This window comes from Frieseomelitta varia, unplaced genomic scaffold (assembly GCF_011392965.1).
Source record: "Frieseomelitta varia isolate USP_RPSP 00005682 unplaced genomic scaffold, Fvar_1.2 scaffold_332, whole genome shotgun sequence".
NCBI lineage: Eukaryota > Metazoa > Arthropoda > Insecta > Hymenoptera > Apidae > Frieseomelitta > Frieseomelitta varia.
In genome coordinates, this window is record NW_025110071.1 from 779369 (window position 1) to 804009 (window position 24641).

The window sequence follows — 24641 nt, forward strand, 5'->3', positions numbered from 1 at the left end:
TCGAAATTGATCTCGATTCACTCGTCGCGAGTCGCAGTAACTTCGACCGGAATTCTAAAATATCGTCGCGACGTTTTGCAATTGAAAATGTCGTCTCTCGAATCTTTCTTTTTTCTCTTATTTTTGAAGTAAATGCACGAAATTCTCTCGTTTTTTAATGGAATTAATGATAACTGTTGTTGTATGGGCGTCTTCCGCAAGATGTTCGAAAATGAAAACCATCCTCGACATCCCATTTTTCGTTCTCTTATTATGAAAGAAATCTTCTTTATTTTGAAGGAAAATTCAACAGCAGGATATAAAAGCTGCCATTCTTTACAATAAATCCCAGACACTATAATGTATAATTTTCAATTTTTGCAAAATTGTTTTCACGATGCATTCACAGTTTTTCGAAATTTCGTGATCCTTTAATTCTACAGTCGACCGTAAAACTTACGCGTTTTTTTGCCAGTGTACCTTCTCTTCTTGCCCATAATACGAGTCGCAACAAAAACGCCCGTATCGTCGAGGAGTTTCATCCCCCCCCCCCGTTCACGGTATCAGCGAGAAGGTTGTGGGCAACCGAACGCTAATTACGATCATAAAGTGAGGTTCGACGGGCACGTAGCCAAATCGTTCCCATCGTCATCGTCGGGACGATCCACGTCGTAAAATATTATCCGAGAAAATATTTCCTCTACCTCCGCGTGGACCTTCCAACCATCTTATATTCATGCTTTTGTTTCGCGTCTACTTCCTACGACCCTCGTTATTTTCGTTTCGCCTCCCTCCCGCTTCCCCATCCGATACTTTCAGCTGCATCGCGCCGCTTTTAAGGCCGTAATCATTTTGTTTTTGAATATTTCATGCACATCGAGATTGATCCGGTAGGGATCGGGAATTTTTATGGAAATAGACCTTCTTTCTTCTCTCGATCCACTTCTCTCTCTCTCTCTCTCTCTCTCTCTCTCTTTCTCTGTCTCTCTTTCTGTGTTTTACTTCCAAGCTTTCTCCCACACCTTTTTCTTTCTGTCGCATCACCCGTGCTTTAACGTAAGTAATCCTTTCGCCGTTTGTATTTGCATACATTCCCTCTGCGTTTCCGGGATACCTCCACGCGTTTCCGACCTTTCCCTTTCCTCCCAGTTTCACCTTTGATAAGACTCAATTCGCTGACGTAAAAACGGGAATTACACGGATAAGAGGTGTAAACCATTCTCCTTCTTTTGCAATATGGAAAGTTTATCTTTGTCCTGATCCTTTTCTACGTTTCGTTGTTTAAGTAAGTAAAATACTAAATAATAGCAACCGAGGTATAAATTTTAGTTACTAAACGCGTGACTAAATGTAACGTGAAATGCAAGAAAAGGACCACTTTGGTAAAGATAAAGCGTAGATATGCTAAATCTCAAGATGGACAGAAACATTAAAATTTCAGTAAGTTTCTTTCCGCGATAAAAATTTAATTTGGCAAAAGTAATATTTTCATTGTGAACATCTTTGTTGTAATCTGATTATTCATTCCGTTCGGTGTATACTAACTAGTTCTACGCGAGATTTTTATAACTACAGGATTTCCCCGTACATTCTGGTCTCCAGTCCGTTTGTATTTTATTACAATTTGATGTTCCATATAATTCTTTAATCTCCGAATGTGTTAATCTCTCAAATTCCATTTTCCTACAGTGAAAATCCCTTGACGAATTTCATATTTTATTACTTTAATCACATTTGAATATAATAACGAACATTTTAATCATTATGAGAAATTTATTAACCATTTTATCCCATCATTCGTTTTATTCTCTGCAGGATATTTTTTCGTATGGTGAATTGATTATTTCATATAATACTAACACATTTAATATTTATTATTTATTCTCCTTTCGTTATACACTCCCTTCGTCCCAAATTAGTTTGGTGCGTGAACTTTGTCTCAGAATTGTTGTCGCATACATAAAAAATATTAAAATATAAATAAAATTTGATGAAAATGGAAAACTCCTTTAATCTTAAATAATATTTAAACAGTATTTTAGCAATAAATACAGCTTTAGCTTTGTATATAATAATGCCACGTGATGGGCAGTTTTCACGTCTGATTGTGAGTTTCAAATAATAAATTAATACTTTTCGTTTAATTCTCGCTCCGAGGGAAAGACACGTTCAATCAATTCGTAATTTTACTTGTCATTACGCGATACTTTCTTTATCGAGCAGACGAGAATTTCGTTTCTCCTGGGTTTTAATATACAATATTGTCGTGTTTGCTTTCCTACGACGTCACGTATAGGTATTATTGATCTTTCGCGTTGAAGCAATTTTGATGTTTGTTATCACAATAGATCGTAAGAATTTCCTCCCCCTGCCCACCCACCCCACCTTCGGTATCGATATCGAAGAAGGAACCTCGCTGGTTTTATCAGCTTTAAGAAAAGTATTTTCTTTCTCGAGATACTCGTGGCCACCTCATCCACCGTGAGAGAGAGATATTGGCCGCTGTCTGGCTATCGATAGGGCTTTATTTTAGAATCAAATTGAAAAGTCATGGAATATTGTGTTATGGGGGAGGAACTGTATATTTATACAGGTATAGAGGTCTGTCTTAAATACAAATGTTATCTATATTCCCATTTCCCTTCGAAAACTCGTACAAGTCAGATTTCATACAAGTGTTAACTTCAACACCTGACTCTCTCGAGAAATATTCTTTATATAGCTGAGTGATTACTTTATCATTTGATTCCTCGAACGCGTTCCTTGTTCATAAAACGGAATATCAACTTTAACACCTGATACGTGGTCGTCCATCGTTTCCGCTGAAATTAAGTAGAAAGATCGCGTTGAAGATTTCCCACCTTCGGTTCAGATTCACAACACAATGATGGTGCTCGAATGTATTGAACATTTATGATAATCGTATAACTGTTTGAAACATGGAATGAGAATTTAAATTACGACTTACAAAATGATGCTTCACACTTGTAAAGAATTTAATGTCTTGTTTTCAATTTGTTTTCGAAATTTAAGAAAGTACACAGAGACGCGTGAGCAGTGTGAGAAGTAACCAAAGTGCGATAAAAAATTTATTGAAAGATTGACAAATATCTTCCAGCAGAACTTTTATAACAAATTACAAATTACAAATTGGTCGAGCCTCTAAAGTTCCGAAACTGTAAAAATCGAAAGTGATTCTAACAATGTTAATTCTTCCTAAAACTTGCTAAATAATTACGTAAAGAAAGTAATAATTAGGGGATCTGGCTATCGTTTCTCGAACTATTCTGCAGTGCTATATAGCAGCCTACGAAATATGTAAATACACAGTTCAATATCTTCTGTCAGTGAAGTTATTGGAAACACGGATTCTAAGAATCGTAATCATGTAAACGAACGTGTGACTGCGTGCTTAGGACTTGGACATTATGTACGCTGTTGAGCAGTATCGCGGAGAAACTCGGGGAGGTCAGACGTATATTTCAAAATCTGTGTGAATTTAATAAAGATTAAAAATCTTTAAAAACAATGTCGAGTGATAGTGAGAGTAAAGTTGTGGTAGCAGGAAGTAGTGCAGAAGAATATCGTGCAAAGGAAGAGGGTAAAGAGAAGCTCTGTTTGGGAACATTTTCAAGAAAAAGACGATACAAAGGCGGGATGCACGCATGGTCACCATGAATTTAAAACTAGGTATGTAAATACTACTGGTTTATTACGCCATTTGAAGCATATGCATCCAAACATAAGTATATGTACCAGAAAAGAAACTGAATCGATATCAAATTTGTCGCATGTACAAAATGATACGCGAAACATTGTTAAACCAAAAGATATAACAGAAGGAATTGCTCGAATGATGGTTCTAGATCTGCGACTTTTCGGTATAGTTGAAAGTGTGGTCTTTAAGGAATTATTTAAGCTTGTTCCCAGTCCTTCCCTAAATCCCAACTCTTTCGAGAATCCCGATAAATTTGAGAATTTCGAAATTTTCGGGTATCCTTCCCGGTCTCGAAAATATTTCGGGTTCTCGCACACTCCTAGTAATAATTATGTTCGTGGACAACGCGTTCAACTCGTCAATTATTGCACCTCATGTTCCAAGCACAATTCAGCTCAAACGAACGAGGAAGGAAAAAAAGAAAGAAAGAAAGAAAGAAAGGAAAAAGCAGAAAGAAGAGAACTCTTCAAGAAGTCCTCACTCGTAACAAGATCCTCTTACGCGGCGAAAAGAGGTTCTCTCATTTTACATTCGCGTCGATCCCGGCGTGGAAACGAAGCGTCTCCAGTCGTCTGGCTCCATCGGGCAATCTCGATTCCAAAACGCTGAAGAAGGCTAGATGTAGTGAAGAAAGGAAGGAGGATGACGTAGGGAGAGATACAGCGTCGTCGAAGACGGCTGCGAAGGATGAAGGAGAGAGAAAGAGAAAGAGAGAGAGAGAGAGAGAGAGAGAGAGAGAGAGGCCCATTGGCATCGCGACAGCGCGCCAAGTCCAATTAAGATGTTTTTCAAGCAGCCAGCTTTTAGCCCGCAGCAGACATCGAGGCGTCGCGACGTCTCCGTCTTCGCCTCACCCTCTCCCCCTCTGACCCCTCCTCCTCCCCCACGACCTCTGAATTCATATGCATACATGAATACATTTCGTCCAATCAACTATCCTTTCCGAGTAGCCGTCTCGAACGTGTCTCCCGTATGCACGCGCGTAGAGGGATGGAGAAGAGGGCGAGGGGGTTGGTTTTCTTTTTTTTTAAAAGATGGAAAATCCACAAGCCGCTAATGAAGGCTTCTCGTCCTTTAATCCTCAACGTTCCGTAATTAGGCTTTTTCTATGGACGGATCCCCGCGATGCCTTCTTTTTTCTTTTTTTTACTTCTTATTTTTTCTTTTCTTCTCTCTTTTTTTTTTTTTTTTTGCCGGCACTCGTGCAACTTCTCGAAGCGAGATATCGCGACTCATCGTGAGCTTTCCAGGCTTCGAGAGTGACAGGGTTGATGGATGGGGGTGTTTATAGGCTGATCCGAGTCACGGTGGTCGAACTGCTCGGTTGAAGAAGGGGACACGGATCGAGGGATGAAAATATTGGCTTAGAGTGTGGTTCTTATAGTTTGAATGGCAGGTTAGGACTGCGGCGAGGATAATTGTTGTTTTGTTTGCTAGAGAGTAGTGTTTTTTTGTCTCTCTTCAATATCTGACTGATAATTATTACTTGACTGGATTTTTATGTAGGATTAGATTATTGAAGTCGGTATACTTACCACTCTGAGATAGAATGTGGTAATTGACTCATTGTTAGATTTTATGGGGCAGTAATTATATTTATGTTGACACTGTAGAATTAAAAATTGTATGTTGGTTTTTGTACCTACAGTTCATCGATAAACCTAAATTTGAATTAAGAAATCGCCCGAGGCAACTAAATTAAAAAAGCATGTAAAAATTTAACAGATTGCAGCAAGAAAAATGTAATTTAACAAATTATAATAAGAAGAAGATTCGCTGAAATTTTCATCGAAAAATATAACGAATATGCAATGAACAAAGTCGAATTTGTGTAATGTGATAAATAAATATATGATACAGTAAATTATGTATAATAATAAATGAAAAAGAGTTAATCAGACTACCATTCACCTTCATAGTTAAGTTATCTCTTTCTTCTCTTCAAAGTTGTAGAAATTCTCAACGCGGTACAGTTAGAGCTTCTACGTAGCAATCGGAATAATAGCAGAGTTTCTAAACGTCGTTCCAAGTTTGTTCAAGTTTGTTGAGCGATTCTACGAAGTGATAAGAGAAAAAAAAAAGAAAAATTTCAAGCCAACGGGAACAATTGTTGTTCAGAGTTGCCAATCGATCTCGACAAACGTTTTGGGGTATTTTTACCGCGAAACGAAATTGGAGACAGTTTCGTGGAACCGACGTGCCCCTAACTCGGGAGGATCGTGGTGGTAATTGCATTCGAGGTTGAAAAGTTTCCTTGCCACCTTGAACGGCCGGTGATTAGCGTTTTCTCGGAATCCTTTTGGTCTTTCGTTGATTTTCTGAATTGCGGCTACGTTTGGTAGGCAGCTGATAGGCCTTGATAATTGTATGCAATTTGCGGGCAATTTTCTAAGCGCACGATATGAAGCCGCGAGGGGGTGAAGGAAACGTTGAATTACAGCCACGACATACCGATACATCCGTGCTTTCCTTTCATTATTCATCGGCAACTTGAGGGGATTAAAATTCTTTTGGAAAGTGATCCGTCTGATCAGGATAAGGACGTGAATTCTTTCGTAAGATTACCTTGCACTTTAAACGGTGTGGCAAATATCTCGAATGAAAGAGAAACATTAATTTCTTGATAGCTGTTAGTCTGTTATATTTTAAATTATCTTTGAGAGGTGTACAATATTAAAAAAAGATATATATATATACATATCTTGAGCTCGATCATAGACTATTATATCAATGATAGTCAATTTTTCGTCGTTATTGGTTTAATCACGCTCTCCGATAAATAAAAGATAGCACAATATAACACTCGAAGTTAATCCCTGCCTTCAACCTTGATTTCTGCTTGAACTTTAGTCGTCACGCGATCAGTGAATGGAAGAATTTCATTGGTCGGTCCGTGGAATGCCTCTGTTGGCCAAGGATTGACATTTCATTGTGGCCGGGGCAATGCTTTAAGCGAGGTAGCGAAGATTTATGAAGAGAAAATGCCTGCAGAGGTGGTTAGGAAATCTTCGAAATGGATATATTGTTCAAATTCTCCGACCGTTGGCATTCTCGAGAGACACGCGTCTGACATACTGCTTGATCTCTTCGAGGTATCTGTACGATCATGATAAATTCAATCATACGCTTCACCCTCTATTATAAAAGAATCAAAACACTATTAACATTTTTCTCATCTGGAGACAAAATATCTTTATTCTTCGTTCTAATTTATTTAAAATATAATTGTCTCTTTAAGAACAAATATACTTTTTTAAAATATTTATATTTTTTACAACATTTATGTATATTTAATAACACTTTAATATTAGTTTTCGCGTTATTTTGAAACATTTTCTAAAGAAAAAGAAGCACAGTTATTGGCCACCTTCAACTTCATCTCGATTCATTAAATGCACAATAGAAAATTCATTTGACTGAAGAAACCAATGAGACCGCTTTAAATTCCCAACTCGGGTAAAAAAGAAAAAAAAAAAAAAAGGAACTCCGAAAACAAGCTTCTCTCGATCGTCAGAAATAAATCAATCTTTCAGCAACAGAAACCTCAGAATCCTCGTGAAAACCTTACGATCCTTCTTTCCCGCCGATCGATCCAAGTAAGAACAACTCCCCGTGGCAATTTTCAAGCCGTTCCATCCGCCAATTAATTGTTTTTATCGAGGAGCCCCGGCGGGGCTAATCCGTCCTTGATTAATTCCATCCAGCGAAATCGGGTCCTCCTTATCGAGTGGAATCTGACGGAGCCTCCTCGTTGCCTCTGTATTTAATCTCCGCTGACTGACGGACAGTCTAAGACGCGAATCCAGCACGGAACGAACCTCCACCCTTCTCTCTCTCCCCCTCTCTCTCTCTTTCTCTCTCGTCAGCAGGGAACGACGAGGTAGAAAAACGAAAGAAAGATCCCCGACAAACTATTCGCAGCTATTCGCGACTAACCTGCAATTACGTCGGTTAACAAGAACCACGCCGAGAATGTGTATCCACTTAGCCTTGTCCGCTCCGTTACGAATTATTAGGCGAACCTCCTCCTCCTCCTCCTCCTCCTCCTCCTCCTCCTCGTTCTGGCAAGGAGGACAGGTGAATAATTAAAACAGGTGTCACTGAAACAGAGCGAGGGTGAAATTCAGTCGGCAAAGGGGATCAACAGCGACCGCGACGGAGGCAGGGTGGTGGGAGCTGCGTGTTCCTTCTCGTAGTGCAGACAGGGGTGTAGATGAACGCTCTCGAAGGTGGAAACGGTGGGACGAGGAAGGTTAGCGAGCAAGTAACAGCGTGCAAGGAAGACGAGCGTGAATCCGAGTGCGGCAGGGATGGAGGACGACGTAGGGTTGGAAGAGGGGGGACGAACGCGAGGCAGAGAGCTCCACGAGGCTGTGTTAGCTTCTACACTTAATCACTTTTGCTAATTGCAGAATGATTGCTCCGCGCTTGAAGTTTCAATAATGGGGTTGTTACACCTCCCTCCATGAGAGAGAGAGAGAGAGAGAGAGAGAGAGAGAGAGAAAGAGGATGAGAGCGAGAGAGCAGTCTCGTAACTGGTTGTACACCACAGTGGAGTAAGGCTCTCCAGTTATCACCCTTTCTCCTGTTATCTACCGCCTCTTACCTTACCTCGCTCCGACGCCGCTCTCTAGGTTCCCCACCTTTCCTCGAGCAGCCCCCTTTGCAACCAACCGTCTCCACCCTCTTAGCGGCCGCTTCCTCCAGGTAGCTGATGAATGCCATAATAGTCTACCTGCCTCCAGGTGATAAGAAAGTAATCATTCCATCTGGCTACCGTTATTCCATTAACTCCGAGGCGCTCGCCGACCAAGCTGGCCAACCTTCCAGCTCTCCCCCTCTCCCCCTCCCCCTCCCCACCCCCACCCACCCTATCGCGTCCATCCACTCCCCTCCACCCTGGATCGTAGCTTTCCGTGAAAACGGAGACGGAGAGACTGGCTGGATCCGTCAGGCCGCTAATTATGCAATTATATCGTTGGTTAAGGGGCGAGGCTTGGTGGCTGGCTGTTGGAAAATGAAATTCCACCGGGCGAGCGGGGGAGGGGGCTGAGCGACGTTATAAATATCGGGTTAATGTTGCGTCGCTTGACAAATAGCCGACGCCTGGACGCGATACGTTCAAGCGAGATACTATAAATCCTGGGGCGGGTGCTGGCGGACCGCGTCAACCAGCCACCAAACCGGCCCGGTATTTTCAGCACGGTTTTATGCACCGCGGTCGAGTCGGAGTATTACTGTCTCTCGAGGTAATTATCGACGCGATTATTGATAATTAGGGTCGATTTAGGGATTTGGATCGATCAAAGTCGAAGACGGTAGGTGTATCATTTTTTTTTCTTTCTTTTTGTTTGTTCATTTTGGAGGGAGGAGTTTGGCGGTGTTTGGCGTTGATGTTTAAAGTTGATTGTGATTCTGTTTAATTACTGATTTTCGTAATTTTATTTCGCGTTGGTGATGTTGCGAAGAGGAGCTTGATTAAATGCAGGATACAGAGGATACATCGAGGTGTTATATTGTCTGATAGAGTTACGATTACACGGAATATAATTTTCACCGAACATTCTGCGAATTTTTTTGAAAATCGAGACAGTGTAAAAGTATCTGTGAACCAACGAAACAATTATCTAGACCGGGTGAAATCGAATAATGTGGCATTGGATATTTAAAAAAATGTTTAAAAATTTAAAAGCCACGGACTTTGCACGTAACTTTTCAATAAAACTTCAAAAAAGTTTCTCAATATTTTTTCTCTTTTTCTTTTTTTTTTTTACTCACGCTTTCTCGTCTTTGCGCAAAATATCCCAGCAAAATTTAATCTCGAGACAACGTATTCCGCGTAAACGCAAAACAGATACTGTCTGCGGTGTCAGACACCGGCGAGCATCGTATCGTTTGCTTCATTTTTATCGCGTAATAAAGCATAATTTCGAAGAAAACTGGTTACTCTCCGGGCGATCGTAAAAAAAAGAGAAAAAAAAAGAGGAATTTCCTTGATCGAAGCTCTGGTTTACCAGGCACACACAGTGAACTGAGTGAACGGTGAAACTTCGCCAAATACCGGAGAGAATTTGAGACCAGCCCGTAAAACAGGATCAACATACCTATTGCAAATTACTTGGCTGTTCTATCGCGCGATGCGTTACGTTTCGTATATCTGTTTACTTACCTATGAATATGTACATTGTGGAGAGATCTCCCGTCTCTGGCCCGCTGTTTCATCGCTCTGGCTCATAATGATTTTACATTTTAATGGCGACCACGTAGGTACGAAGAATTGGAGCACGAAACGAATTAATATTTCGTTCTACATATTTTCCATCTGGACCTGCATCTCTAATAAACCATACGGGTTGGTTGCCCGATGGTGTTTGGTGATTTACATTTGTTTTAACGCCGAAATAAACGTGTTTGGCCGTACGTGTTTCGCCTCTCTCGCATAGAGAGAGAGAGAGAGAGAGAGAGAGAGAGAGAGAGGTGTGCTAAAACTATTGCTGTGGTCAAAAAGTAATTGCGCTTTTTTAATTTATTTTTTTTCAAATAGATGGACATGTATGTGTGTTTTAAAATGCAACCAACTTCATTTTAAAACGCAAATTCATTGTACAATCTGATGGCTGATTGCTCGAGTCTGTTTTAAAAAAAGGAAAATGCACGACTTAGTTGAATAGAAATTTGAAAGCACTGTCCCAAGAGTAAATCTGTGAATATTTCGAAAAGAGATTTTGGACGTAAGGAAACATAACGTTACTTTCCAATATCCCTGCAATACTTCAACTTTTGTCCTAATAGCTATTCTATTGGCATGAGAAAAAAAAAAAAAAAATAGAAAAATGAGAATAAAGCAGACACAGTTGATCAGTTTGATTTTTAAGTGATTAATGTTAATCATTATTATCGTCGCTGAATCAGTTGTTCGTCCTAAGTTCAGATCGTGCTTCAAAGATAAAAGGATTCAACAACGATGACGACACTTGACACGAGCGTATGAAAATCCAGTTTAGCTTTGAAGATGCTGACGCGTCAAGGAACACCGGTGTTAAATTGAACTCCTATTTCTGCGAGTAACGATTGAAAAAAAAAGAAAGAAGAAGAGAAAAAAAGAGGGTTGCGCGAGATCGTCGAAACGGCGAGCATTTACAAGCACCCCGTCGACAAAATCGTTAAACGCACATTTCCCTTCCGACAAACTATAACGCGCGGCAACACGTTCAACGAGTCGTTTGTTATCACTCGCGAAATTTACGGGCGGCGCGCTCCTTCCCCCCAAAAATATTTCCAACGAGTGCAGATAAACTCGAAAAACAAAACAGAAAAAGAAAAAAAAAGAAAAAAATACCAGCTAATACCCTTTTATTTCATTCCTCGCTTTTTCTGTGCGTCAACCCTGCTGAAAGGGGAGCGAAGGGAAATCCGATTTCGCGCGAGGAGAGGGTGAGAATCGAGGGACAAACGGGGTTAATTGCGTCGATATGGCGACGATAAAGGCGAGAACACACGATCTAAACAATCGCGTTGCCGCGAGAAACGCAATGCTCTGTGTGCATCGGCATTGACCCCGTAATTTTTAATTGCACTCGCGTGCCTCGCTATCATTACAGCGCTATCCACTCCCTCCCTTTCATCGTTGACACATAAAAAGAATCGTCCGTGAAAGGTTGCGTCCGACGATCATTGGCGAATCGTTCCTAGAAACGTTGTTTCTTTTAACGCGTAGGATTCGGTTGGTGTTGAGTAGACTTTTAGAATTTAGAGAGACGGACGTGGTTAGTGTCTGTTAATGGGGAAATTAACTAAGTGACTGTGCTTGAAAATGATTCTCAGACGAAAGAAAGGGACATAGTAATCTGTATATACTTTAAAGTATATAGTATTAGCCAAAAATTTGGATCAGCTCTCTTTTACAGAAAAATATTTGTATTTTATACCTATTGATATTTCAATATTCATATATTGCCAAATGTTAATTTCTGTATATTTCTGAAGTATAAAAGTAAGTAGTCGAAAACTTGGGTACACGTTTACTCTACATATATGTATTTTGTGCCTATTGTTAATTTCTATAATAATAGTATAGAATTCTATTATAATAGTATAGTTAATAATAATAATTCTATTATAATAGTATAGTTAATTTCTATATATTTCTCGACTATACAGCAGCAGATATGTTCATTTCCTAGACAATAAGCTAAAATGTTCTAGATAAGAAAATCACTATTCATATTAGAAGATCCATACACAGAATGTGTATCCGAAATTTAAATTTTAGCCACAGTGTGTATTAATTTATTCATGTTTGCATATTCCTTCTGCTTGAACATTCCTTTGTCCGTCGTTATCTATTAAAATTCAGATTCACAATAAAAGAAAAAAAAAAGACTTTCAAGGAGATGAAAGAAGAATTTAACAAGAACCTCAAAAGTAAAAATTTTAGAAATTTTTAGAAATAAAACGCAGTACGAATTTCACAAGTACAATAGAAATTTGAAGTCCAAGTCGCGATATATTTCTCAACATTATCGCGTACTTATGTGGCGAATATTTTATTGCAATATCGCCTCCTCGTTGTTAATTACTATTGCAGATCATCCAAGGGACGTTTGTTCAGGGGTGAAATTTTCACGACGGATCGGCCAACAACGTCGCGGCGAATATTCTGAATTATTATGCATTAAATGAAGATGAGAAAGTATCACGGAACACTTTGCTGGAAAACCGCGCGGGCGTGTATGGATCGTTGTACGAGAGTTTCTTTGTGTGCAACGTCGCGTGCCGTCACGGTGGCAAATTTCCGTGCTGACGTGCCTGGCGCGTCGGTTATACGAGTTGTTTATACGAGCAATAATTTATTACTTACCCCTACGACGCGTTGGATCGTTAATATCATAGACGTCAGTGCCATGGAAGACGGAGAACGCGACGGAATTGTATCGTGCTTTAAACGGAAAGGCGCGTGATACTTTCAACAGCCGCCAGTGCTGCTTCGGATCGAATACTCACGAGATGCTCGATGTCGTTCATATCGATTTAAAATAATTTAACAATGCAACGCGTGCCGTGCCGAGAACGTGTTGAATTGCTTCCAGCGTTTACTTTCGCCGCGCTATTGATAGTTTCGCTTCTGGAAGTATGTTTTTACAATTTTTATAATGGCGCAGAAACGATAATTGTCAAGAAAGAGTGTGTAGAGTTTAAGACATAATGCGTTGCAGTACAAAGCAATAAATTTAACTTCGAAAGTATTATTTCAACGAGCGTATGGATGAAATTTACATTACCAAGTGAGCCGCATAATATTTTTTAATGGTCAAAATTAGTTTGAAAAAGAAATATTTTACTCCAAATTATTGTTTATGTTACAGTAATATTAAATAATTTATTATATAAATTATATAATAGTATACAATAATATTAATAAATAATAATATTAATAAATAATATTAAATAATAATAATTTGCTTACAATTGCAAAGATATCGACGAACATTGTTAAATAACATAAATGCGGTTTTATCAGAACAATTATCACAGAATGTTACGACTTTTATGATAGCTAAAATTTTTTACGATTGTGAACCAAACTTCTTAACGTTATTTTAATAACGAACAAATTTTATAGCGTCTATTCACCGAATGTTTCACGAAAGAAACAAAGAAAAGTTTAAACCTCAGTACAACAACCGTGCTGCTTCCCGAAGAGTAAAACTCTCCTCGTTTCTCATTCTCGCGGTTCAAAAATATTTCACCTAATTTTATTATTTAATTTAAAAAAAAATGTTCAACCATTTCAACTGCAGCTCATTCCTCCTACGTCACGTCATTTCGAGCTACTGCCGCGGATATAACGTTGAACATCCATCTATGTGGATACAATGACCTACACTGTACATTGAGGTAATACTGTGCAAAACCGAGTATTATCTCGACATGTACGTGCATTTTATAATACGTACTTTCACGCATGGCGTGACATTGACGTTGCGCTCGTATTTTTCCACTCGTACGAGAGAGAAGCCGCTTATTTCCACGACGAAGTACGAAGTACAAATCCACCACCTGCCATCGTTATTGAAAAAAATCACGATCAAACTCGCAGTTATCGATTGAGAAACGAAATCACAGACGAGTTGTATGATTTCGATCAGTTCGACTAGTTTCACGTTTCGGTATTGAAAGTTTGACACTGTAATGGGTCTAAAAAATCATTCACTGGCTCTCCAACTCTCGTCGTTGCTTGAACGTAGAATCCGCTAAAAAAACCAGTGATTTTTCACTATGCCGGTGTTTTCTATACCCTGTCTGTGACGAAATCATATGCGTCACCACGAACGCACCATCTTACGATAAATTCGCGGGTTAAAAGACCGGTTAATTCGAACCAATTCTCGCATCGATACACGATTTCGCAGTTCGGGCGAAACGGAAGTTAAATTTCTCAGAGGAGACGGTGGGAAATGCCTGGGAAAGCGGAAACAGGCGAAAGACGCAGGGAAGGAGAAGAGAAGGGATGTGGGGAGGGTTGAGCTCCCTGTTGGCTCGCGTCGGCCGACGAAACGAGTTCGAAAGCCCTTTTACCGAATAAAAGTTGACGGGAGCGGGCGAGGTTCCGGCGTGGCGCGGAGGAAGGCCACGCCGGCGCAGGCCAGCCGGAAAAGTTGAAATTATAAAAATTTCAAATTTTCAAACGGGCTGACAGACGACAAGACGCGGCGACGACGACTCGCGACACCCCGCCTGGGATGGCCACTGTCGCGGTTTTTCGACCCGCGTATTGAACTTCGTCGAAACTTCCAGCGGCGGGAGAGAAATTGGAAACCGCCGGGGGGGGGGGGGGGGAATTGTTTCGCACCCACGTGCCACCGATACCCGAAACGACAGTTTCAACGTCAGCTGATAACGGGTTGATGACCGTGGTTGCGAGTTTACTAAAGATGTTTCCTGATCCTTTTTCTTTTTTTTTTTTTTTTTTTGGAGGGTTGGACGTTTGATTGTCACCCTCGTGAACAGGACAATTACAGGTTTCACTTTTGAGAATATACTTTACGGTCGATGGAGTAAATTTTATTTGAAGAAGAAAGACGAAGAAAAGTACTAAAAGTTATTCCGTTATTTCAATTTACTTTTTTAGCTTCCGAGAGACTTAATTATGGATCTCTTAATTTTTAACGCGTGGTATTATATATTTAGAGAGCTTGGAGGACGAGTGATCTGAAATGCAATCGATTTTAATTTCGTGATTAACAAATCCCTTGTACAGGAAGGATGTTCATTATACAAGCGAGTCAATTTTAAGATGGACTTTTCTATTATTTAATGTATCTAAAATTATATACTAAATATTATTTATTAAGTTAATTAATCATTAATACGTACCATCATAAAAATGAATAATTTCAAGAAATTCGTTCCTGCAGACGAGTAATAACACATCTGAAATAACATTATTATTCAACGATCGAAAATCGTTCCAAACTATTATTTCACCTGGGATGATTTGCACATCGAGGAGAGATTTTTTTTTTTGAATTTTAAACGAACGTAAACGAAGCGAAGCGAAATTTACATCGTACCTCTCTGTCGCGTCTACATCGTAACACGGCCAGTTGCAGCGTTTCTCAAATAACAGCGGTATATTTGATAAAATAACACGCGCCGATATTTCTGAAATCTGGCAATTCGAGAGAAGTAATTTCAAGATAGAACAGAGAGAAACGAGAGTGAACAGCGCTCGTTAAAGACGGGGCGAGAGAGATATCAAGCCTTGAGAGGAAAATTGGGGTGAATCGTTAACGTGTACCATTTTCATTTTGTTTGCAGGACCTTCGTTTTGGGGTCTTATAAATCCCCAGTGGTCTCTGTGCAGCAAAGGAAGGAGACAGAGCCCTATCAACATCGAGCCTGACAAGCTTCTCTTCGACCGCCACTTGAGACCGGTGGTGGTCGACAAACACAAGGTAATTTATCCAGTGTTCCTCAACGTCTGTTTCTTTTTCCTCCTCTCTTCTTTCTATTCCTCGTCGCGGCACTTTAACTTTCGAGTAAGCCGGTGTATTCAGGGATAAAGGAGACACCCGTGACACAAGTTTCGATTGTCATACTCTCGTTTCTCAAGAAGGATGGAAAACCCTTCGCGGCGATTGGTTTATTTTAGCAACTTCTGATTTATACGATATGTGTCGTTTGCAAAAGTTTGGATCGTAGTGGTTCGATTCATTTTCAGTATCGTTGAATTTAAAATATAAATTATTCTTCAAATTATTCGGCTGGCGAGAAAGTAATTGCCATTTTCATTTTCTAATGTACGTGTAACTTAAAATGCATATTCATTGTGCGATCTGATGCCTGATCGTTCGCTTTAGGGAAAGAAAATGCTTGAAACAATTCAATTATCCGCGTTCGTAAAAATTACGAGAATACGTAAAAATTTCGCAGTCTAATTAATCAGATTTCCATTTCCATTTCTGAATATTGTAAAAAAACAATTTTTTTTTTATTCAATTTAATGAAGGTAAATTTAATGCGCAGAATGGAGTACAGTACGATTACATAAGTTTAAAAAAAAACGAACGTATTAACTGCGCCAACATTTCAAGGAGGGAGGTGAGAGAAGGAAGAATGTAATTGATGGATACAAGAGCAATAAAAAACAATAATGATGAAAAAAAACAAAAAATAAAAAGCAGCAATGAATAATAATGGTACAGAAATAAAATCAAAATATTATCAGCTGCCACAGTTCCCATTTGCGGATCACGAATATGAAATGAGAATAAATTTCACGGCATTGATTGTTAAGCCCCCTCCCCCTCCCCCAAAGGATTTTTTTTAAATATTTATTAATTAATATGCTTTAAAAACATATCGGTTAAATCACGCTGGGAAGCAATTAAGCACTGAAACGCAAAGAGATTTAAATACAAATCGTCAGAAATATGAAAGAGGGACGATAACTAATAACCAAGTGAACAAAATTACGAAAACAGATTGAACGGTATTGTATATAATATATAATATATATAATATATGTAATATATAATATATATAATATATATAATATAATATATATAATATATATAATATATATAATATAATATATATAATATATATAAAACATATAATAATTTAATATTATTTATAATAAGGATAAGGTAATATATAATATATATAATATATATAATATAATATATGTAATATATAATATATATAATATATATAACATATAATAATTTAATATTATTTATAATAAGGATAAGGTAATATATAATATATATACACCATAAAATAAGTATCGACGCTTTTAAAAGATACTCAATGCAACTCCATCCTATCTCTCCATTCCTGTTTCATTCGGTGACATTCAAAAGATTTGCAAATAACTCGTTCTATCCTGCGATATTTGAAAAATAACTGAATGAAAAGGGGAAAGAACATGGCGTCCCTTTCGATCGAAGTTTAGAAACCGGAAAACGTAAAGTTTGGAAATAGAACGCAACGAGAGTGCGATTGATCCGGCGCGCGTTGCAGACACGTGAGATAGATTCAAGTGAAAATTAACATTTTTCGGATGATTTATTTGACTGGGTAAACCGGTATCACAGGTAGACGCATTCAGTTGAACGTGAGTAGCTACGCCGCGGCTATTCCCAGAGCTGTCGCCGGCTAGTAATGGATTTCGAATTCACCCTGGACCGTTCTCCACTTCTCCTTCCTATCCATTTTTCACCGGCCGCGGAGAGTTCGTTAGTTCGATAATAAATCCATTAATTACCTATCTGCCTGTTTAACGATCGTCTTACTCGTTCACTTATACCATGAAAAATAATAAACCGCGATCGGTTGAACGTTTATCGCCCTTGAGATATTATAAAATCATTGATTCGAATAATTCGACACTTTCTCCGTTCACTTCTTAATCTCTCTGTTAAATTATTCGAATCAATGTTTATTTCACAGGCGTTCAATTAGGCCTTTCGATTAATTTTAATTCGCGAATGAAATAATTTTAATTTTAACGCTATATAACGTTGAATTTTCTTTGACCAATTTCCTCCGTAAATGAACGTAATTTTAAGCCAATGTGTTTTCGTTCGATAATGTGCTTTTTACAAGAAATTGCGATTCTGCGTTGAATTTTTGCTTTAGAATAACTTTAAATTCAGATAGTTTCGTCAGTCGATGATTAGTTTGTTCGAGCTCTTCTCGGATGAAATTCTTTGGAATTTCAAGCTGACTTTCTTAAAAATTAAATTTTCATTGCTATGAACGTTTCGAAATATCAAGCACATACGTTATCAATTTCATTGGTTCAATTACGTAAAAGGAGAGCATCGAGGAATAGTCTGGCAGGGAGATTCTGGCTTCGAATTCCAGGTGGAACTTCTCTCGAACCCCTTATTACTCAATTTATCTAACCGCAAGCCACGCTGAGATTCACCGAAAAGATGTTCATCTCCATCTCGAACTCGCTTGATCACTAAAACGGTCACATATTACCACTGGTTCACCGAGGATCCAGAATTTCTAATATTTGTTATTTGTTATTTATTTCATTTTGAAACAATTACTCCATCGTCAAAAATCGTATCTTGACAAAAGATTTTATCCCTAAAGTAATATGAATTGATCAGAGTTTTGAGATTCTTTCAAATTCCTGAACTTTCTTAAATAATTATTATCTTAAATAACAATATCGAATTTACAAATTGTAGATTAGATTGTAGGATTGGATTAAATAATTAGACTGCGAGTTTTTATATATTTACGACAATTGGAAAAATGCAGTGAATGCGTATAATTCAATTTTTAAAATTTATAATATTTATAATATTTAACGATCAAAATAAAATTTGGGCTGCATTTTTTGAAATATGAAATACATATCTTGAAACATCAGTAACATAAAATTTCACGAAAATTCAAAATCTACCAATAATTTAAAACTCCCGACTCGTAAAATTTCACTGATAATATTAATTTCAAGAAATTAATCGTTTCTCGTCGTCACAATTTACACCAGATTAACTATTACAAAATCTTTAATATTAATTACAATCTTTTAACATATTTCAAAGTATAATAATAAATGATTTATTAATGGATATAATTCCAAGTCAAATGTGCGTTAGTCTCCAAATATTATTATGATTCGCTATAAATTTATAAATGTAATAAAAGTAGCAAAACAATCAAAATATCAATTTCCACTTGGGCTTCATTTTTCTAGAATACGAAACACATATTTCGTGAAATTCCACGAAGGCCCGTCTACCAAAAATTTGAAACTGGCGGACTCGGCAACGAAATTTCACCTCGGTAACGTTGATTCCAAGAATCTCTTGTTTTCTCATCGTAGCGATTTAAATAATTCTGCTTCGAACCAAATTCGCTTTCAAGCGAATGGCAATTTCTTCGAAACAAACTTCATCCGACCGTATATAGACCAAAATTGGTGGTAACTGCGAGATGGATGGGGAGGGGGAGGAGGAAAAAAAAAAAAAAGAGCGATCATTGATTTCACAGATGCGACGACAACAACAGGGGAAGGGTTATGGGGGATCGGTTTCATCGTCACTCGTCTCCCTTCCGCTTTTTTGTTCGCCTCGTCGGGCTGGTTTTATCGAACAGCCGCGCCGCGCGTAGATTGCACGTGTGGAAATTAACGCGGCGGCCGATTTACGCGGGGAGGGCGGCCCATTTTCCACCGTGAAATTGATGCGCGTCGCCGCACCGTGACGAGTCACGTAAATATTGTAAATCTCGCCGATGCGACTTGCGAACAGCGACGAGCCGCCGCTTGATTAATCGTCGAACTGTAATTAATGAGGGGACACCGGAGACTGCAAAAAGGCGCGATTTTATTGTCGGGAATATTCGAACAATTGTAGAAACATTATGAATATACGTGAATATATGTGAGAGAAATAATAAAATTAAACCTACGTGATTGATTATATTACAATAAATAGTTCATCAATACTCTCAAGGAATAGAAGGAAGTGAAAAAGCCGACGCAGCAGCAAAAGAAGCCACAGTTCCCTCACTTATTAATAATCGCGATCATCTTCCAATCCGCTGCGACGACCAAATAATCCACTGCGAAAAAGTAGCAAAAAATGAATGGAACAGTACATGGAAAATAACTAAAAGCACAAAAGTATCCAAGACTTTCACTAGCAAACACCAAACCTTACCAACAGGAAAGAAGGAATAATTATCTCACGCCTAAGAACCGGTCATACCAAGCTGACACCTGAACACAAACTCGAAAAAACTACACCACCCACCTGCACTCATTGCAATAACCATCCAATAACCCACATACTGCACGAATGCCACACCATAGAAATCCAAAGACAGAAATACGGAATCAACGCAAACATAAACCTGACTTCTCAAAATGACGTACAAAGAGTATTAAAATATCTCAAAAACATAAACTACTACACACATATCTAATGGCACCGTCGTCGCTAATGATCTCGCTGTCGATGCGACATTAAAGAAAAATAAAAAAAGAAGAAGAAGAAGTTCATCAATACTCGTATTAATAGTATTTAAATGTTAAATAACACACGTAACATATACTTCTACGACAGGTGTTCGAATATATATATAACAATACGGATCTTCTCACATTTTAATCAAACTTCGAAATATTTTCTAAAAGTCAATTCGTTGGAAAATAAAAGTGTAGAGTGAAAGGAACAAAAGGATCGGAAAAAGGAGGAAGAATAAGAAATGGAAAAGGGAGAGTGTTTGCTTTTGTCAAGTGAATATTCATCGAGGAAGAGATTGGAGTTCCACTTTTCAAATGCGAGCCGGAGTTTGCGAGAATTCTTGGAACGGTCGAGCTCCACTGTCTCGTTCCTTTTCAGACGGCGAAGCAATTTGTTTAACGGTTCGACGACACATCGTTTTACGATTGTATTGTAGACACTGTCGACACGCTTGAAACACGATCGAACAGATATTGGTTTTCTCAAGAAGTGAGGTTTTTAACCTGCAACGTAATGACGTTTGAATAATCAAATTCTTTCAAGGAGCAAAGTCTTCAATTTATTTGAAGAATGAGATTTTGGCTTGTTAAGAAAGTATTAGTTAAATGTCAAGGATGTAAAATTGTTTTCGTAAGTTTTCACAGACAATAAAGAGTTGCACGTCGAATTAATAAGAGATTATTCTACTTGGCTGATCGAGTACTCTATTCATTTTTGTTATTTATATGTTGTATCCTAAAGATATAAATATATATCTTTATATAGAAAATCTTAAAACTGCGGAATGAATTCTGCAAACAGGGAATAATAAATTGTATGTCTGACTAATGAAAGACTATTCTACTTGAGTGATCTGACTTTTTAAATTTTTCTTACGAATTTGCATCTGCGGTCGAAAATCTTGAATAGTGGTAGTTACTATGAATAGAGAGTTGTATGTATGGCCACTAAAAGCTGATTCTGTCCTTTTAATTTTTATTAGTTCACATCATTAATCGACAATCTTCATCAGATAGCGATTTTTGCTGCAAGCAATAAATAAGGAATCGCTTGTCTGACCATTGAAAGACTACTCTACTTGGTCTTGAACTCTTCTTTTCTAAAATTTGATTTATCAATTATTATTAATTAATTGTATAATTTTATAATTATTATTTTATTATAATTTTAATTATGTGTGTACCTCTTTTGATCAAGCAAATTAATGATCACGTTTCACACGATACCAGAATTATTTACAAAAATTCCGAGTTCCGTATCTGAATCATTAATTTTATGCGATCCATTGCAACAGCCCGAATCAGTATAAATCATTTTGCATTTATACATCAAGTTGGAAAAAAGAAAAACACTTATTTACGTGTAAAATTTACATTTGCATACAGAAATCCCTCCAGTGTGACATTTGCTATAATTTTTCATTAAAACGAAACAAAACTATCCGCGTCGTCGCGATAAATTTCCAACGAATCCGCGAGGAGCCATAATTCTTCTACTATTTTTCGAATTTATCAAGCTTCGAAAGTGTCTCTCTGTTAGATAAACTATTCGCGCGAGTAATGGGGATTGCAGGTCCTTTTTTTATTCCAGGTCGGTCGATTAACGATAACTTTTTGTCGGACAACGTTACTTCTTGCCGGTCTCGAATGCGTGGCTTTATCGCGTATTCGCGTGACGTAACGCGACACGAGAACTCTGCGTCTAGAATTCTCGTAGGACTGCGAAAGTGCAGTTGCGGAAATTGTTTTATGGAAATCGCTTGGCGAGAGCTGCTTGTATCCACCGTGGAATAAACGTCGATACACTTCGACACGAGCCGGCGAACATTTAGGAGAGACCGCTATTACCGATTTCTTCGTTGAAAGGCCAGTTTCGCTAAACTGACCGTTATCGATAAATAATCTCGCTTCCTTCTTTAGATCCGGGTTTAATTCTCAAGTCAATATCGCTGGATTACAAATGACTGTACAATTTGTTCGTTAAGAATACATTCTGTTCGTTAAGAATTTAGGTTATTCAGTTTTACTTTATGTTTCACAAGGGTTTCTATTATCGATTTCCTCGATGGAGTGATTGAAATGGATTTTCGCTGAATTGGAGAAGATTTACTGACCGTTATAATATGAAAATATAAATATAAAAAAGAGAGAAATGAAAATAATTAAAGGAAGGGAAATATATTTTTGTTTATTAACTCAAAGCTTGTATCTTGAAGAACTGATGCAACTGACATTAATATTGACCGTTAAAGGAAACGAGATTAAAGATATATATTCGAGAAACGTGAATTTTTAATTTTATTCAACTTTCCGATATATTCGACGTGCATCGATAGTCTCCCGTTACAACGGGCGCAATTAACATAGAGACTATTGATATATTCCGTATTTTTTAATCATGATCGACACATTTCCACGCGAGATAAAATCACCGAATTCGCATTAACATGCAAATGCGTCGTCGTACGACGAATGAACGCAGAGGCGATCTGCTCGAAAAATATCGGATTTTTCCCGTCGGTAGAACGGTATCGGTAAGAAAGTTGCCAAAGTAATTAATACGTAATTTCGATGAAGAACGATAAAACTGAATCGTTGTCTTCGTTCAGAGGAAAGAGTGGAATTAAAAAGTAGCGGCCAGGAAACTTTGACGGTCGCATAAATCGAACGAATCGAAGCGAAGCCCGATAATTTGAAATAGAACTCGAACGAGCAATTGACGGAAATAATTCGATTCCAATAAAGTGAAATCTTTCGAAAATTGATCGTGGCTCGCACGTTGAGTATTGGAAAATTTTATTTGAATTCAAAAAAATAATTACTGTCGACATTGTTTCCAAAAGTTTCTCAAAATAATTGACGAATTATATAGACGACTGATCTATTGTTATTAAATAATTGTCAACGTTGTAATTATTGTTTCAAAATTTTCGTGAGATAGTGAATGAATTATGTACAAATAACAGAACTTTATATATATATATAGAACTTTATGAATACGACGATCAGGAAACAAGAACAAACGTATTCTTAATAATTTCGACATATGTTCTCTGATAAACGGGAAATTCATAAAGATGAAAAAGAAATACTGAATGATCCTAGCAAAATTGAATAAACTAAGATATTCTATCGCTATTATTTAATTCGATACAAAATTACAGTATACAGTAGTCACATTTTTAAACTCAAAGTTTTATATTCGAGCGCTACGAAATTCTGTAAAATTAAGTTACCAAATTCTCCGTAACAAAATATTCGTAATAAAATTACATAAATACCACGTAAATACTAATTAGTATTTACGTAAAATTATATATAATATATTATGTAATATAATATTAATAATAAACATAAATTCAAGATTACTCGAGTCCTAGAACAATACACGTTCGCGGGTCTTCCGCGGACTTGCACGAAAAAAAAATTACAAGTTTGCAACTTCGAACGCTTTGACAATTCCAACTTCACGGGCGATTTTCATGAAACGAAGTGACGCGGAGTAACGCGTTTTCCATCTCTCTCGTGAACTTTCAGAGGGAATTCTCCGCAGTGAGAGGTCGTGTGAACGTCGTGGCGGCGGGTTACGGGGTAAGGCGCGTGGAAAGCGCGAAACAGAAGGCCACGTGCGCTTTGTCCGATTTTCGTGAAAGCTACTACCATGAAACGGTCTCAAAGGCGGGACCTTTCGTTTGTTACGCGAAACGTGCCAACTGGAATCGCGGCGCACGGATACGATAGAAACGAATCACGTGGCCGTCTCAGCTGACACGGTGATTGCCGGCACGTGACCAGAAGTTGCGATTCTCGATGCCCACCGGAACTTCCTTCGGACTGTCTATTGCCTCGGCGAAGAAATGACCGCTGCGTCCCGATGAATTCTCCCCGCCCCACCCCCATACCGAGGCGATCTTATTGCTTCTCTTTTACCCCGGATTTTATGATTTCTACGAAATTCTGCAGCCCTTGATTCGCTGTATTTGCGCGAAAACGATGCCCGACTGGTTTGAACGACATTTCTGCTACCGGATGAATAGCTCAATTTATTTTGATAATACCGTTTGGTATAGTTGGCGATATTATTAGATGGATTTCTTTCCCTCTCTGCACAAAAGTTTATTTATCGTGTTGCTTAATAAATTGTAAATTTTTATTTGCAAACGAGGAGTTCCTTGACGTTTGGGAAATGGGAAATGTCTGTTCTCTTTCGTAATCGAAGCACAGATCGCATGTTCGTTCTTCGAATGGCCTCTCGAAGGTCTCTCGTAATGTCTTGCATAATAGAAAAATGAAGGTTTTTCGTCGAATCGTGATGGCTTCATAAAAATTAGAATTACAAATTCTTTCTAGTAAAACTATCTGAACTTTCAATAGAACATTTTACGAATTATCGTTATACTAATTTTATATTTATTTTAACATATTTTGCACCGCGTCGCTCGTATA

At 38.1% G+C, this 24641-nt stretch overlaps 1 protein-coding gene across 1 annotated transcript in view; it reads left to right on the forward strand.

Moving 5' to 3' along the window:
* The window catches only part of LOC122530228 (putative carbonic anhydrase-like protein 1), a 193344-nt gene extending 173556 nt beyond the window's left edge, over positions 1-19788 (forward strand). Inside the window, exons 3-4 of the mRNA XM_043657011.1 lie at positions 15518-15738; positions 19690-19788. Coding sequence (XP_043512946.1) covers positions 15518-15738; positions 19690-19788 — 320 coding nt within the window. The remainder of the gene's footprint in view (positions 1-15517; positions 15739-19689) is intronic.
* Positions 19789-24641: the final 4853 nt, after the last annotated feature.